Genomic DNA, 17723 nt, shown 5'->3' on the forward strand with positions numbered 1-17723 from the left:
GCTTCCACCAAGATATACTGGACGTTGAACGTCGCAACCAAGGAGCGTATAACGAAAACATATGGGAGACTATATTTGTGGCTGATACGTGAAAGTAATTTACATTACAGTCGAAAATGTCAAAAAACTACTCACTTTTAAACATTTTTGTTCATTTTTGTATAACTTTAATATAATTAAATGTAAATCTTGATTCATATGTTGTTTCATTGAGATCTTATGTAAATTTGTATTTGTATTTTGAATTTCGCACAAAGCTACTCGAGGGCTATCTGTGCTAGCCGTCCCTAATTTAGCAGTGTAAAACTAGAGGGAAGGCAGCTAGTCATCACCACCCACCGCCAACTCTTGGGCTACTCTTTTACCAACGAATAGTGGGATTGACTGTCACATTATAACGCCCCCACGGCTGGGAGGGCGAGCATGTTTGGCGCGACTCGGGCGCGAACCCGCGACCCTCAGATTACGAAGCGCACGCCTTAACGCGCTAGGCCATGCCAGGCCCCTTACCTAAGACGGGTACACACAAAAACTGCGCACTGGAATCTGCGCAGCTTATTCCATCGCGTGTGTCTCTTGCATCAGTTTCACACGTATTTACTATTTAAGCCTAACCTATGTGGTTCAACGGAAGGCAAGGTAATCCTTAGTCTTGAAGCCCTAGTGTTGAACGATCATTTCATATACTCCAACAACTTATAAAGCTACAGGTAAGTACATCAAGAATTGACATTTTAACAGCTGTCTTCTGTAAGTTTTACATTTACGACTGTCGATAGAATGTTAGTTTAAAACTCATTTTGAAAGTTATATCACCAAACTTAATTTTGGTGAATGTTGTCAGTAAGAATAATTTCTGTTTATTTATAATGTTTATTTACACTCTACTTCAGTAGACAGATTATTACTGAAACAGTAAAACTGCGCCCATTATCGACTAGTGTTCATGATTAACAAAAGTGCGTGACTGAACTTTGATTTTAAAAAAACTACAAAGAATGTTCATACTTCTTTCTTCAACATTGATATTTTCCTTTAGGTTTAAGCCTGCATTTAATAACTTTCTCATTTTTCAAAATGTAATATTTAGAAAATGAAGTGTGCGTAAAGTTTAGCTTCAAAGAATTATAGAAATAAAACTAGATCTCACTTTATGTACAACACACTTGTTTTGACTCCGCAGCGTGCGTGTTTGTGAATCGAACCCCTAATTTTAGCGTTGTAAATCCGGAGACATACCGCTGTACCAGCTGGATGCAACTCTGTAGCAATAGAATAATAAGTACAAGAAACTAATTTGAATTGTCCTCTGTAGGCGCTAAATACTCCTGTAGTTGTACTAATAGTATTTTAAATATTCCACTTCTTGCTTATTCCATACTTTCCTTAACTAATTTTGTTTTTATTTCGAGTTGTCTAATGTTTTAATAAAGTAAGTCTGTTAGTGTTTGAATTTCGCGCAAAACTACACGAGGGCTATCTGCGCTAGTCGTCCCTAATTTAGCAGTGTAAGACTAGAGGAAAGGCAACTAGTGATCACCACCCACCGTCAACTGTTGGACTGCTCTAACGAATAGTGGGATTCACTGTCACATTATAACGCCCCAACGGCTGAAAGGGCAAGCATGTTTTTGGTTGTGAGAGTTTTTAGTGTTAACTTCTTAATGTCTACAAGACATTTCACCATTAGCGGTATTTACTGGACTGTGGATTCTTCTACATCTGTTGACTCATTCTTCAAGGTCGCAGCCCAGCATGGCCAAGTGTGTTAAGGCGTTCGACTCGTAATCCGAATCCCTGTCACACCAAAGATGCTCGCCCTTTCAGCCGTGGGGCGTTATAATGTGACGGTCAATCCCACTATTTGTTGGTAGAAGAGTAGCCCAAGAGTTGGCGATGGGTGGTGATGACTAGCTGCCTTCCCTCTAGTCTTACACTGCTAAATTAGGGACGACTAGCGCAGATAGTCCTCTAGTAGCTCTGCGCGAAATTCAAAACAAACAAACAAACAATTTCAAGGTCGCTATCTTCAATGGAATGGTCACTAATCAGGTCTTTAAGAAGTTCTTCTTCTCAGTTATCACAGAACTCTTCAATGGCGGGAAAGTCGCTGTCTTAGTCGACGCATCTGTCGGTGTCAGTGATTAAAGCGAGTAGGTGATCTCTAGCGAGTTGCATCCGCTGAACCAAAGAGATGTAGTCTTCGCTATTGTCAGTTGATGTGGAACCGGTGAAGCATTTCGTGAAACGACTTGAATCTGTGCTGGTCTTGATTTCGCGCATGGCCGAACAGATCCAGGCACAAGTGTTTAGCGCACTGAAACGTTTCGCCAAGTTTGTAGGGAACATGCTTTAGTTCATGTTTAATAACATAAAGTGGATTAAGCGCTTTTTATAGTGGGTTATGAATGCACGAAATGGGTTGTAACACTGGTGTTGCGTTGAGAAACAAGAACACAATTTTGACATTTCTAAAATTCTCTTGACTTTGCGATGTGCTACTGTCTGACAACAAGATGACGTTGCGCCATTGTACTTTTATGCAGTTATTGAAGCCCCCAGTATTGGAAGATAGCGTTGGTCATCCATGCCTTCTTGTAAGCATACCAACCACGGATAAATCAGTTTTGGTGTTTAAGTTTTCAGAGCACCTGGGTGTTGTGTTCTTACCAATCACAACAGCGCATTCATATTTCCCAACACTAATGCAACATAACTTAACAATTTATCTATCTTTTGATCGCTTGGTCCCAGCACAATGTTCAATATCTGCTAAATCACGACAGCTGACCCCAGTTTCATCCATAATGTAGATGTCTCTAGGCGCATATCCCTCTATAATAGTAAGCATGTTGGTCATCCAATCATCAACTGCCATGGTGTCAACATCATCATGTTTACTGTTGATTGTGAGTTGCAAAATGTTGTGTCTGGCTTTGAATTTAATACCCCCCAACGAATGATTTGGAGTGAGAAAGGCCCAGAGTAGTGTCTTATATTACAGGTATGGAACTATTATTTTTCATAGCATGAATTTTTGTATCAAGACCACAATGATACTTAAAAGTCGTCACTCAAACAAATGCGTTTTTATAAAGACTGCGGATTATTATATTTAGTCTTACACTTAAAAATTTCTTGTGTTTTGCTGACACTGAACTGATTTGTGTTGGGTTTTATTATTGGCATTATGAGCAGTAGCGAATTTAGGTTGCAGCTAGAGGAGGCTCAGCCCCAGGTCCCATGATTTTAATGGGGCCCCATTTATACTTTTATTCTATGTACAACAGCATAGGATGTAGGGCTCACAAAAATTATTAGCCCCTGGACACACACAACCTTAAATCCACCACTGATAATGAACCTGAATAACTTTGACTATTTGCCAATGATAGTACAGCACGATAAGGTGGCTTTCGTGTCATTTTGAAACGGAATTTGTCTGTCTCCGAGTATTATAAGAGCGTTTGATCACGGTAATGTCATCAAAAATAGTATCGCCGTTTCAAGTGGCTTCGTTTGTGACCACTCCTACTAAATTTATAACCAATAGAAGGCGTAGATTACAACTGATTGATTGCAATATAATTCATGCCACGTTATGCTAAGGATAAGGTCCGGCATGGTGAAGTGTATTATGGCGTTCGAATCCCTGTCGCACCAAACATGCTCGACCTTTCAGCCGTGGGGACGTTATAATCTCACTATTCTTTTACCAACGAATAACGAAGGTGGGTGGTGATAACTAGCTGCCTTCCCTCTTGTTTTACACTGCTAAATTAGGGACGGCTAGTAAAGATAGCCCTCAAGTAGCTTTGCGCGAAATTCAAAACAAACAAACAATGTTAGGGATAATTGACCATTTTAATGACGAGAAACATTTCTATAACAAAAACATAATGGAGAGCTAAGTTGGATTTCTGACTGCTCAAAACACATTATTAGAGAAACAGGAAAATTCTTACAGTTACCCAATTTTCTTAGCTGTTGACATGTTATTATTCTGTGTTATTTCATGCATTATTTACTTAAATAAAAATTATTTCGTGGAATCGTAGTATAAAGGAAAATGTTGAAACTAACACAGAAGGACAATTAAAAAAATGTTTCACGGGTGAGTGCTATATTTCTTTTGTTTATTATAAATTTTATTTATTCAAATAAAAGTATTTGAATAAGATTAAATTATATAATAAAAATAATGATAATATAAATTTTTCTGTGAGGGTTACTCGCTAAGACTAACAGTTCGCAAGTAGCACAAGCTTGAGGTACTTGATTGATGTAATATTTGCTTCACGTTAACACGTATTTTGAAACTTTTTATAGTGGAAATTTAAAAACAATAATCAGGGTCCAAGAGATAATAAAACAATAAAATGTAATTGTAAACACCATCACGTGCTAAATGTTGTCAAAAACTGAATGTGAATGCAGTCAACAACGACATCAGTTGATGTTCATCGTCAAAAACAAAAAAGAAAACATCAGCCGATAACAATGTCTTTTGGACTAATTTCTGTGGTCATAGTATAAAATAAAAAAGCGGTTAGCCCCGAAAAATGTTTAATAATTGTAATGATAAAGACATGGTCACTCAAGGAGAGTCTCTATGCCATCTTGAAGTTTATTCAAACATAGTGGTGAGGCCTAGTTAGGATACTGAAGTATCTATCTGCTAGTAGAATTCTATTACCACAAAAATGAATGCTTTATGACTATGACTGGTCAAATCCCAATATTTGATCAGGCAAGATTAGCGTATCTGTTGGCGGAGAGTATTCTTGATTTGCTACCTTCCCTTGAGTATGTCTTTAGCTTAATAAGTATTATCTAGTTTATGTAAAATTTTAATATTTAATGAATGTTCTAGCCACCCAGAGATACAGTGGTCAACAGACTTGCAACTCTATAAACCGGGCGTCTGATACCCATAGTGGGCAGAGCACAGATAGCTAATTGTGTAGCTTATTAAAAATTAATCAAAATATAGTTATTTTAAAAGTAATAGTTATGATAAATTTTGTTTAACTCGTTAAGAGTTGTACCTTTTGGACTTTGATGAAAAGAGCATAATTATCTAAATTAAGTTCACGATACAACTTTGTTAACTCACAGGGTAACGTAAGTGGATTTATCACTTATTTTGTTTTTTATTTTATGAGAAGAAAATAAAGAACAATAATTAGTCTTCTCAGTTGGATTCTTAAGTAACTAAACCAGTCTGTGTGGACTTTTGACAAGAAAGTATAATTATTTAGAGTTTCAGAAACAACTGTGATATCCTTTTGTGTAAATATTTTTGTACCTATGGTTGACTTGCTTTGAATTTATTATTTTAACACAAGTAGATTCTATGATTGTTTATTGTTCAGATTTATCACCAACAAGTCACAGACACCTACTGTAAATAATTTAAACCTATATACATAATAACACTCTTGACCGTAGGTAGGTTCAAAATTAGTGACAGCTAATGCAGATAGTCCTTGTGTAACTTTGTTTGAATATCCAAGAAAACATTTTGAAGAATTAGAATTAACAATGTGCCCCCAATCAATATTGATCTTACATAATAGAATATTTTTAAATAATAGTTAAAGATTGGAACATTTATTTTTAGTATCTTTGTGCGAATATTCAAAAACAAACAAAATTATTCGGTGGTGACGCAGAACCTCAATTTAATATCAGTAAAGAAGGGAGAAAAACATAAAAATAACAACTTGTATGTTATTTTAATAAAATATTTTCCATACTACTTTGAAGAGAAGGAAGTGTTGATTTGTGGTCGGTGAAGCTGTATTAAAATTACATGTAAAAAACCAGTAATTAATGATAAAATTCTGTTACTAACATGCACGCACACCAAGAACTGACTCAGTCACTGATGGCTGGAACTGTACACTTCCAACACACAACCAATATTGATTTATACTTACAGCATCATATTTTAAGACTCAGAAGGTAGTCAATATTTAATTTATTCATTAGTATCGATATTTTGCTTAAATATAATATAGGCCACCTAATTCTATATTTGGCAAAGCATTACAAATGAATAATTACTTGTCCTACGTGACTCTCTTTTTTAGTTCCTGTTTCTTGTGTTTCGAATGTCCTCAGATGTAACTCTTCATTCTCTCTAAACCAGCTGATCACGAGGCAGGCTGCCAGTTATATATTTACGTTACTCTAGGCCCGGTATACCCAGGTGGTTAAGGCACTCGACTCGTAACCGGTGTATTGCGGGTTCGAATCCCAATAACGCCAAACATGCTCACCCTTTTAGCCGTAGAACCATTATAATATGACGGTCAAATCTCACTATTCGTTGGTAAAAGAGTAGCCCAAGAGTTGGCGGTTGGTAGTGATGCCTTCCCTCTAGTGTTACACTGCGAAATTACGGACGGCGAGTGCAGATAGTCCTCGTGTATCTTTGCGCGAAATTCAAAAAGAAACAAACAACAGTTGTATTATCTCAAAACTATAACCACGTGTGCACCGACACCATTTTTAAACCTCTTCTGTGCATATTCCCGAGTTATATTCATAATGTAATTAAAGTGCTTTAATATGAATGAATTTTAATGATATTACTATAACCAAGTACTTTATAACTTAAAGTTTAATATTATCTAAGTTTAATTTCTTTATTTTTAAAAGAAATATAAATATTTGAAATCGCAATTTATACTGCAGGTTACAAGTCTAAACTTTACCAGCTATTATACATAATACTGTGAGTATAATATACTGTTCAAAAAAAGAAACGCAAAAGGCAAAATATGAGACAAATTGTTAACAAGTTTATTCCGGGTAGTTCTGTATGACATGTGTGAAACTTCGCACATTCACTGCTAAACATCCAAAGTCTGCAAAGGCGAAGTTCACGCTCACTAGGTGAAGTTTAACGTCACTCAACGTCAATAACGAGTATTTCCCCCCGTGAGCATCAATAACTGCTTGGCATCTCATGCCCATGGAAGCGATGAGATGACGAATCACATCCTGTGGAATGGCTGTCCACCCAGCCTGCAAAGCTGCTGCAAGCTGAGGTAGAGTCTGCGGTTGAGGTTGTCGCCGTCGCAGACGTCGGTCCAACTCGTCCCAAAGATGTTCGATGGGGTTTAAATCTGGTGATCTGGAGGCCCAGGGAAGAACGCAGAGGTTCTGGTGTCTCAAGAAGACAGGGGTGAGTCAGGCTATGTGAGGACGGGCGTTGTCATGTTGAAAAACGTCGTTGACGTTCACCATGATGGGTTGCACATGGGGCCTAAGAATCTCGTCGACGGTTGCGTACGGTCTGATCGGAAATCCTACGCAGCCCTGGTATGGTTGAGGCAATAGACGTTGCAGTGGTGGTCCTATTCCGAAGGTGACGTAACCGGATGTTGCGATTTTGTGCGGGCGTGGTCACACGAGGTCTGCCAGATCGTTGACGGTCACGAGTTGATCCATGTTGTTGCTGACGATTCCATAGCCTTGTGATGGTGCTTGGGTGGACATTCACAGCTCTGGCAACATCTGATCGAGATTCGCCTGCTTCCAAACGACCAATGGCGTTGTTGCGTTGTACTTCAGTCAGTCTTGGCGTAACTGTATTGCGTGTCGGTGGCTTCACACTGAGCTATAAAACCGAGAACCCGTCACTTTTATAGGGGTTTTGCACATGTTACACTTGCATAACATGCAGATCTCTCAAACAAATTTATTGGACACGCATGCGTTTTGGCGAAAATCCGATGTTTTCCTCCGTTTTCAAAGTGCACAACTTTTATTGACATTTTGGTCTAACAATCAGTGCCTTAACACGTGTAACATCACATACTTGTAACATAGCTTGTAACGTTATTACATATATTTCTCTTTAAAATAACAAAAATATCCCTTTTGCGTTTCTTGTTTTGAAGAGTATTTAAAGACTGCCAGCATACAGGTATGCTGCATTAAATTAAAGCGGCATCTGGTTTTCATTAGCATCTGGAAATTTTCCAAGAATTTCTCGATGAAAGTTTACATTCTGATATTTCTAATCTGAATATGCAAAAACATCCTAATGCGTGTTCTCAAATGGTTTTGAACGAACTACGCATGCTTATTTTAGCCCTAAGTACGTTAAGAAAACCCACAGTGATAGTATTTAATCTAATGTTCTCTTTTATTTATTTATTTTTCTTCACGAGATTACACGTGGAATGCGTATGTGTGAAATACTTTTCAAATAAACGAAACCAAAAATGAAGTCGACGCCAGTCGTCACGTGATGACAACGACATTGTATCACCGTTTAACAAGCGTATTGTATTAAAATATTTAGCTTTCTATGAAACAGATAAGGTGACTCTGAATAGAAAAGCTACTACGCAATTCCGACTTCTCAGACAGACACTTTCCTAACAATATGGGACTTGTAGTGTTTGATGAAGACATTTGCAAGAAACGTTCCGGACAGACAAAAGCAAGCGTATTATTTATATTTCTTTTTTCCCAAAACAAACACGGGAAACTCTAACCCGGACAACTTTAGGCCCGTAAGTTTATTCAGTTCTATTGGGAAATTAATGGAACGAATTTGTTCCAGAAGATTATCCCTATTCTGTTAAAATAGTGATTTAATCCCCGACATACGGAACTCTTCATGAAAAGGACGACAGACTGTTTACATTTTTGAGTTCCGAGGGCTATCTACACTAGCCGTCTCTAATTTAGTAGTGTAAGACTAGAAGGAAGGCAGCTAGTCATCGTCGCCAACCCTTGAGCTACTCTTTTACCAACGAATAGTTGGATTGACCGTCACATTATAACGCTACTATCGCTGACAGGGCGAGCATGTTTGGTGCGAGGGGATTCGAACCCACGGCCCTCAGAATATGAGTCGAGTGCCCTAACCAGAAAAAAACTCAAACAAACAAATAAATAAACAAGTAAATCGATCTAAGAGCTTTCTTTCTTATTTCAGAAAACTTGTTTGAAATGAACACACTGAAAAATACTGTCCAAATGGTTGTGCAGACAGTCAGACGGGCCAAGGGAACTTCCCTGTTTGAGGATGTTCCTAGCGCCCCCTCCCAGGTTACAGTGTTTCACCTTGCAGATGTTTCTCAGCACTGTTCATTGAATGACTGCTGGTTAATTATCTGTGATAAGGTCTATGACGTAACTGACTTTATGAGGCAGGTAAGGAAATAAATTCCCACTGTTTAATCTGTGCATTTTAGTGTTCACTCTTTTAATATATAACGCTAGAGAATCAATTGTTATGTTACTACATGAGTTTTACTTTATTAATATTATTTGTTTTGTATAAATAAATATTGCATCTGCTTTTTATTATTGTGGTGCCACAATTTAGGTTTACTTTTGAGAACTATCTTTGTATAAATGCCTTTCGTGCATGTTCTAAACAGGCTTTACACTTTATTTTACTAGAATACTTCATATTTTTCCCCGTAGCACCCTGGTGGAGAAGAGATAATTTTAGAATATGCAGGTCGAGACGCAACCGTGGCATTTATCGGGACAGGGCACAGTTTGGACACTGTCCAAGAGATGGAAAAATATTGTATTGGTTTGCTAATCGAGGTAATACCAAATTCTCAGTTTTGTCTCAAACTTTTGTAATTCTGCTACATGACAAACTTAACGTTTTAAGTACTTCAGGGTAAAGTCCGAAGTTTTGTGATAAAATTACCTTTTATGATTTTCAGCAAAGTGAAAGATATGATTATTATTCTAAGAGAAACTGAAATGGGAAGATTAATATTGTTACAATTATGGACAACAGATGGCAGGTCATGTGCACATATTTATTTTCTGATAATTTTAATGAACTCTTTCACATAAATGTTTTGTTTTATCAGATATAGAACGCACGTTATCCTGCAAGGAAAATGAGTTTTAACGTTTTGAACGATAAAGTTTCTATTTTATGACATGAAAAAGTTGTATCACTTTTTTAAAAAATACAAACTAAGCATTGTATTGAGTGCTGTGTGTGTTGAAAACGCTCCACTTTAATAAAATCTAAAATTACGTCCTGTCCTGTTTTCTTATGTTTTAGTTAATATTAAAATGTATATGCACATAGCTAATATATAGCTCGCTTATGCTACTGTTTCTCTATTTCTATTTGTTCTGTTTTATTTAGCTTTGGAATGTGTCATTTCTATGCAAGAATATGTTTTAAGCTGTGACATAAGAGTTTTTTGTTTGTTTCAAATAATAACAATACGTGTAACGTTTTGTTTTTCAGCATGAAAGGCTAAACTTATACTACGTATAAACTCCCCTTCAAACCAAGAGTGTTACGTCCTAGCTATTTTATGCTGTCATCTGTTGACAAGAAAGGAAGACGACGTGACAACAAACTGATCGAACAGTGCTAATTTTATTATGAGATTAATCATCTCGATTGGTACCATGTTCATTAGAACTTGTTCATTCTGTCATTGTCAATACAAATTATGTATTGTTTCATCGTATATCCCATTGTAAAAAAAAAATACATTTTTGTTTGTAATCACCTATGACATTCAAAAGCATATAGCAAACACAATCGTTCTTACCATACGTCAGTTTTTACTAATGATAGTATTAAGTACCTTTCCTTTATGTTAAGCCTAACATCAGTTCACGTGATCGGCTGGTCAACTAGAGATATTATTTTGGTTACATTTTAGATACTTCCCTGTTAGTACAGTCAACAGATTTGCAACGGAGTGTGATTCCCCTCGGTGAGCTCAACAGTTAGCCCAATGTGGTTTTGCAATAAGAAAAACAAAACAATCATACTCTTTAGACGGTCATAAAGGACAGCCCTTCCATGTGGTAAGACATTTAGTTTTCATATTACGTAAATGTTTATAAAATAAAAACGTAGCATATACAAGTAATTTTTGTTATCTATATTCAAGAACGGCTTAATAAAAGTGGTAGAACCTTAACTCATTGCAAGCTGTCGTCCCGTGAAATTTTATCAGATAAAGATTAAAGACTATTTGTTTGTTTATGGTTAACCATAAAGCTACATAATGGGCTGTTTGTGATGTACTCAACAAGGATATCGAAATACGATTTTAGCGTTATAAGTCTGAATAAATGTTACGAAATCTAAAGTAATATAACCAACGTCTACACCCCACATAATTGTTTTCTGTTTTCTATATGAACTTTGTTGGTTTTGGTGGGGGGTTTTTTTCGCAACTGAGAGAAATTGAGACCACACTCCCCCTATTGTTTTTCATTGAAACAGGAACGAGTAGAAACACAAATTAAATATGGAGGGCCAACTTTTTCTAAGATACGTAGTGTTTAATTTCACTTTTTTAATATTACATTTTACATGTTTACAATTTTGTACATAAGTTGCATCTTTTTTTTTTAGATTACATACTTACACAAGTTAAAATTTGATATTGACTTATTTCTATAAATCACATCCTAATACGGTTGGCTCTTTTATAAATCTAAATTGTATGTCTATTACTTTTATTTTTAAAATTTAAGAATTCAACACTCGAAGCTCCAATGTATCCACTGATTCTTGAACTAATAGACCAGTAGAAGGCAGCAACCACCATCAACATTAAGGCTACCCTAACCAAATTATGAGATTTAACGGTCACTTTTATAACGCAATCATGATCCCAGAGGGCGATTTTGCTGAAACGAGACTTTCATTAGAGCCCTCATACTTAACTTGCTTATCCCAGTCGCACCAAAACAAGCTCGCCCTTTCAGTCGTGGGGGCTTTATAATGTGACGTTCATTCCCAATATTCGTTAGTAAAAGAGTAGCCCAAGAGTTGGCGGTTGGTGACGATGACTAGCTGTCTTCTCTCTACTCTTACACTGCAAAATTAGGGACGGCTAGCAGATAGCCCTCGTGTACCTTTCGTGAAATTAAAGGAAAAACTAACAAAAAACTTTATCTATTGCTCGCTACCCAAAAGGTTATACCTGGCCTAGTTTTCCATATGTCATTAATACTATCACCACAAATTATTTCATCAGACTCTACAACCCTCTAGTGTAGTTTGATGTGTTCATATCACTCTGTTCTTATTGGATAGGTGGTAGTGATCAGTGTATTTTACAATTCGCTTATTATTATGTAGTAACTTCTGCCAGAAGAATTAGTAAATCTCTATAATAATAGTTAAAGACATTAACACTGGCACTAGAAATTTGATTATTTTTGTGAAGAGTTGAAATAAAAGGATATCGAGGATAGAAGAAATTGAAGCCAAAGTTATGGAAGATTTGGCAAAAACAAACTCGTTCAGTAACCCTACTTGGAGTAATTCGTGATGACGAGAAACCTGCTTGAGGTAAAATGTATCTCAAGATGGCTGGCATACCAGTCGTCTCGTGATACAGTTCTACTTGGTCTTTTCACATGAAATGATAGATTCGTTGGCAAATGCCGAATTCAAAGATGTCATGGCCAATACTCATTTGAAAATTAGGCTAATGGAACGTAAAAGTATATCTGGAAAAGAAACTCTCCAGTTAGTAATGGAACTAGAATTCATTAATGTCCTAGACAAACTGCTAAAGATAGGATATAACAGTTACGGAAACGTTAGACGAATTAATATTGAAACACCAACTATCCCTAAAGTCAGAAAAACGTGTAGCAGTTATAATAAAAAAAAATAAAAAACCCTAAACTCGAGAGCTTTTCCAGAAAAACTAAACCAAAAGAAGTGACAAGAATAGTAACAGTTACATAGAAACAATAGACATAACGGAACGTGCAAATTAAGATTTCAAAATGTGCTCGTGGAGCTATTGGCCATAATGCACATAGCAGTAGGCACGGCCAGGTAGTAAAGGTACTCTACTCCTAACCTTAGAGTCGCGAGTTCGAATCCCAGTGACACTAAACATGCTCGCCCTTCCAGTAGTGGGGGGGGGCGTTATAACGTTACAGTCAATCCCACTATTCGTTGGTAAAAGAGTAGCCCGAGAGTTGACGGTAGGTGGTGATGACTAGCTGCCTTCCCGCAGATAGTCTTCGTATAGCTTTGCGTAAAATTCAAAACAAATGAAACGAACTTGGTAAGGGTTCAGTTTAGAGAGAGTGAAGTCTGATGAATTATCTCTTCAACAGGGGTGTTCAGGAACGTTGCAGTTTGTCTTCGTCCCTCACCCCCGTGTAAGATTATTTATCTGTACGTGGGGGTTTTCCTGTAATTTGATTTGACTTGGTTAAGATGATGAAGTGACGTAGAGCATTATGTCTGGTGAGAACGCTGAGCGAGACAAAGGCGACATAAAGGAAGTAGGGCAGGCCCTTTGCTAAAAAAAAAGCTGAACGGTAGACGAGACAAACATTAACTCAAACAGCACGATTCAGAGCCTCGGCCGGGATCTAAAGATCCAATGCGTGAGATTTGGTTGGGAGGGTGCGGAAGTACCCCGAGAAAAACCACTTTCTCGGCCGAATAATCCACCCAGACGTGCCCGGAAGTAGCTGGAAAGAAAATCAAGGTTATTAATACAAACTGGAATAGAACACATGTGGATTAAGGCAATAATTTGGAAGTAGGTGATTAGATGGTGTCTTGGAGAACTACTTGCTGTGGTCTCTCGTAAAGTAGGGAGGAACTTCAGGTTGAACTTTTGATACCCAGAAGTGATGGGGGTTAAAAACTCGAGAGAGGTGGTGAGTTGACTGGCTGTTCTTCTTTGGCGAATTGTTCTTCATCGGTCTGGGATGATTTGTTTCTTCTTGAAATTTTAGTTTGTGTCTTCTGAGTGCTTGTGGACTGGTTTTTTTGTTTGAACTGACGCGTCAATCGTTGTAATATGAATGGTCTGTGTCTGGCTGGTGGTTGTATTCCGTGAAGTTAGGACTGAGGTATGGCAGGAGTTATCGCTTGTCTTCTTTAAACTGTTGAGTCTTAAGATGTTGCTAGCAGTGGAAGTTGTTGGAGTTGAGCTGCATGAATCTGCTTTCGTGTTTTTCCTGGCTGGTTCTAGACTTAGCGGTATTTCGGTGGTTGACCGTTGGAAGTTGTCCGTTGATTGTCTATGTTGTCTGGAAGGTTTGTAAGACCACGAGTTGAAGGAACAGCGATGCGGGTGTTCGGTACTGAAGTAAAATATGTGATAGTAACTCCAGTTACGTAAAATACAGTACCTCGATGGTACAGCGGTAAGCCTACAAATTTACAACGCTAAAACTACAAGTTCGATTCTCCTCGGTTAATTTCAAAACAAACCAAAGTTCCTTATAAACCCATAAGCAGAATAATGAGTGGTATTGATGCATTAGTCAGAAAAGCTCACACGTAATTGAACTAAAGATGTAAACTTCTATTTTATTTTACACATGCATACAAACTATTTATACGTAAATATTTTACAACTGTTAATAGTTTTATATTATTTATCTCCACTTCAAACATGTTGAAGCTATCTTCCAAACATTGATATCTTCACAGAAAACTAGAAAGTGGTTTAATAAAATAAGTAATGAAGTCTTTATGAATGAATATTCCTGCTTTTGCACGTCATAGTTGCAAATAAGTCTAGACATTTTCACCATGTTTTATGTAGCTGTAATTATTTGTTATTTGCGAAGTTTTATTAGTTATCAGGAAAAGCAGTTTTATATCTTAGAAATTAATCGTTTATGTAAACTTCTCAAAAACATTAAAGGAACAAGTACATTTTTCAGTTTATTTTTGTCATAACTAAATTTATGTATGAAAATCATATCCATTCGTCTACAAGTGTAATTTTTTAAGTTTGCGAGTGAAGTTTGAAACAGCTCAAACGAAACTCCCCTCACTCAAGGGGAATACAACTCAAGGTACCCTATATAAGGTTGTTACGTGAAACTATGTATTCTTCATTAATTCTCAAAACAAACACCAACATGGATCTGTTGCGGCTCGTTTTGTCAATGTGTACCTTCATCTTGTGTACCCAAGCAGTCAGGCGCCATCTGACAGAGAACGAGGTGGTCAGAGTAGTCCGAACGTTAGCTCGGACAGGTTAGCTACGGCTCGGTCACTGCAAAACGACCTTCAGCATTCCACTGAAACTCGTGTGTCGACTGAAACAGTTAGTAATCGTCTGCACGAAGGACGTCTTAGGGCGAGACGGCCTGCAAGAGGCATTATTCTGACAGCGCGACACCGTGCAGCCAGGTTGGAGTTTGCTCGTCAGCACCTGGACTGGGAACTTCGTCAATGGGCCACCGTACTGTGAACAGATTCACTGTGTCTCGTGAGGATGGACGTGCGAGAGTGTGTAGACGCCGAGGAGAGCGCTTTCTCGCCTGTAACATTGGCCACTCAAAAATATGTATTCCATCCTCGTCAAGGAAGTCCATGCACAGTCTGGCGACGTGGGCTCGCGCGTTAACCTGCATGAAAATGAACCCATCGCCAACAGCCTGAGCATGGACTTCCTTGACGAGGAAGGAATACATATTTTTGAGTGGCCCGCCAGATTTCCAGATTTAAATCCAATTGAACATTGTTGGGATATGTTGTCGAGGCGTGTTAGTGAACTCCATCACCCTCCTCAGAATGTACAGGAACTCCGACAAGCCCTGGTAGATGAGTGGACTGCCATACCCCCAGATAACATCGATAGACTGATTCGAAGTGTGCCAAGTCGGTATCAGGAGTGTGTCACAGCCTGTGGAGGTCACACTAGATGTTGAATGTTTCAAACGTTTCTTCAATAAACGCATGTAAACTGTTTAAAATATTGTTTCATATGTGATATCAGTTTGGTGATATTGGTCATTTGTAAAATTTTTATTTCTCCAAGTTTTACCGTTCATCACACATTGAAAAATGTGGGACTGAAATGAGACAAATTACCTAAAAATATAAAAATATTATCACACTTGGAACACTGAGATAAATTATATAATAAAACCTACTTGTTCCTTTAAGTTTTTTGAGCAGGTAATATGAGTGCTGGTTTCCATCGGTTCACTACTAACCAGGTAGATAACATAACCTTAACTTGTCTCAGGCAGTTTAACTGACCTGATTCTGTGAAGAATTAGATATTTTCAGTTAGATCTCAGTCGTAGGAGTTACCAGTTTTCTGTAATATGTAAAATAAAACCTATATCTTAAATATCGGTGATCTCGCTGTGTAGACAAAATTGAAATTTTTACACACGCAATGGTACTTACGTATTATCGGGGGGGGGGGAAGGGGGGGTTATTACACATCACTTGAATATATGAGAAATTCAAAACATTAATACAATATTAAATGTATACGGTTTATTTAGATTAATTTATGTTTTTGTTCTTTTTCCACAACAACAAAAACAATAAAAATAAAAAACATAAAGCATTAGACTCGTACACACTACACAGAAGCAACAATTGTTTCTGGAGGCCAAAAGTACTTAATAATAGAATTGACTGTAGTGACTGTATCCACATAAGTTAATCTAAATAAACTGTATACATTTAATATAATCATACGTTCAAGAGACATTCATGGCCGCCCGATAATACGTAAGTACCCAAGTAATTATATACAATATATAAGAAAAATGTAATTTTATAGCACCAGAACTAGTGTTTTGTAAATGTTTGTTTTTGAATTTCGCACAAAGCTACACAAGGGCTATCTGCGCTGGCCCTCCCTAATTTAGCAGTGTAAGGCTAGAAAGAAGGCAGCTAGTCATCACCACCCACCGCCAACTCTTGGGCTACTCTTTTACCAACGAATAGTGGGATTGATCGTTACATTAAAACGTTCCCACGGCTGAAAGGGCGAGCATGTTTGGTGGGACGGAGATTCGAACCCGCGACCTTGGATTACGAGTCAAGTGCCTTAATTACTAGCTATGCCCGTCCGTTTTTAAATCACATCTATGAACACGGCTAAAAAGGAACAGTAACTTGGTAACACACTATTTCATAATGATTTACCACTCGATACCCTTCATAACGCTGTGTATTTTATGTTTCCTTCACTTAAAGCGTTTTGAATATATACTATAAAATCCATCCTGAAATAGAGGGTTGTTTTTAACATTCACAATAAATATTTAATAGTAAATCCCTTACGTTACATAATATTTAATTTGCATGTGAAGTATATATATATATATATACACACGTATGTGAAAAAGTACAATACAAAGAAAAATCTATAAGCCAACCTATACTTGTATATGAGGGCTGTTCAAAAAATACGCGGACTGACGTCATAAAACAAAATGTACTTTATTTAGAAGTTACAGGTCTGGGACCCCTTCAAAGTACTCTCCTCCCCAACGCACACACTTATCCCAACGGTGTTTCCACTTGTTGAAACAGTCCTGGTAAACTTCTTTTGTAATGTCCTCCAGCTCCTTCTTCGCATTTGCCTTAATCTCGGGAATCGTCTCAAAGCTTCTTCCTTTCAAGGGTCTTTTGAGTTTGGGGAACAAGAAAACATTGCAACGAGCAAGGTCAGGTGAGTAGGGGGGGTGGGAAAGAACAGTGATCGAGTGTTTGGCCAAAAACGCAGAAATTCTGAGGCACAAATTTCGCAGCAACGCGGTGCATCTTCAATTTTTCGGTCAAAATCTCGTAACAAGATCCAACTGATATCCCAAACTCTTCAGCAAACTCCCTGACAGTCAGACGTCGATTTGCCCGCACCAGGGTGTTGATTTTGTCGACGTGTGGGTCGTCAGTTGACGTGGAAGGACGTCCAGGACGCTCATCATCTTCAATGGATTGT

General features: G+C 37.6%; 1 protein-coding gene across 1 annotated transcript; it reads left to right on the forward strand.

Annotated features, from left to right (window-relative positions):
* The first annotated feature begins 575 nt into the window (after positions 1-575).
* LOC143231730 (cytochrome b5-like) lies at positions 576-16121 on the forward strand. The gene is made up of 4 exons (XM_076466346.1): positions 576-710; positions 8963-9180; positions 9457-9585; positions 10256-16121. The coding sequence occupies exons 2-4, from the start codon at positions 8977-8979 to the stop codon at positions 10283-10285; spliced, it is 363 nt and encodes a 120-aa protein (XP_076322461.1). The 5' UTR covers positions 576-710; positions 8963-8976; the 3' UTR covers positions 10286-16121.
* The last annotated feature ends 1602 nt before the right edge of the window (positions 16122-17723 follow it).

Source organism: Tachypleus tridentatus, chromosome 11 (genome assembly GCF_004210375.1).
Source record: "Tachypleus tridentatus isolate NWPU-2018 chromosome 11, ASM421037v1, whole genome shotgun sequence".
NCBI classification, from domain to species: Eukaryota; Metazoa; Arthropoda; class Merostomata; order Xiphosura; family Limulidae; genus Tachypleus; species Tachypleus tridentatus.

Bases quoted from the DNA above. Each gene is read 5' to 3' on its own strand.
- LOC143231730 (XM_076466346.1), top strand. From the start codon at position 8,977: ATGAACACACTGAAAAATACTGTCCAAATGGTTGTGCAGACAGTCAGA. The intron at 9,181-9,456 runs GTAAGGAAATAA...TTTTCCCCGTAG, and splicing joins TAACTGACTTTATGAGGCAG to CACCCTGGTGGAGAAGAGAT. The intron at 9,586-10,255 runs GTAATACCAAAT...TTTGTTTTTCAG, and splicing joins GTATTGGTTTGCTAATCGAG to CATGAAAGGCTAAACTTATA.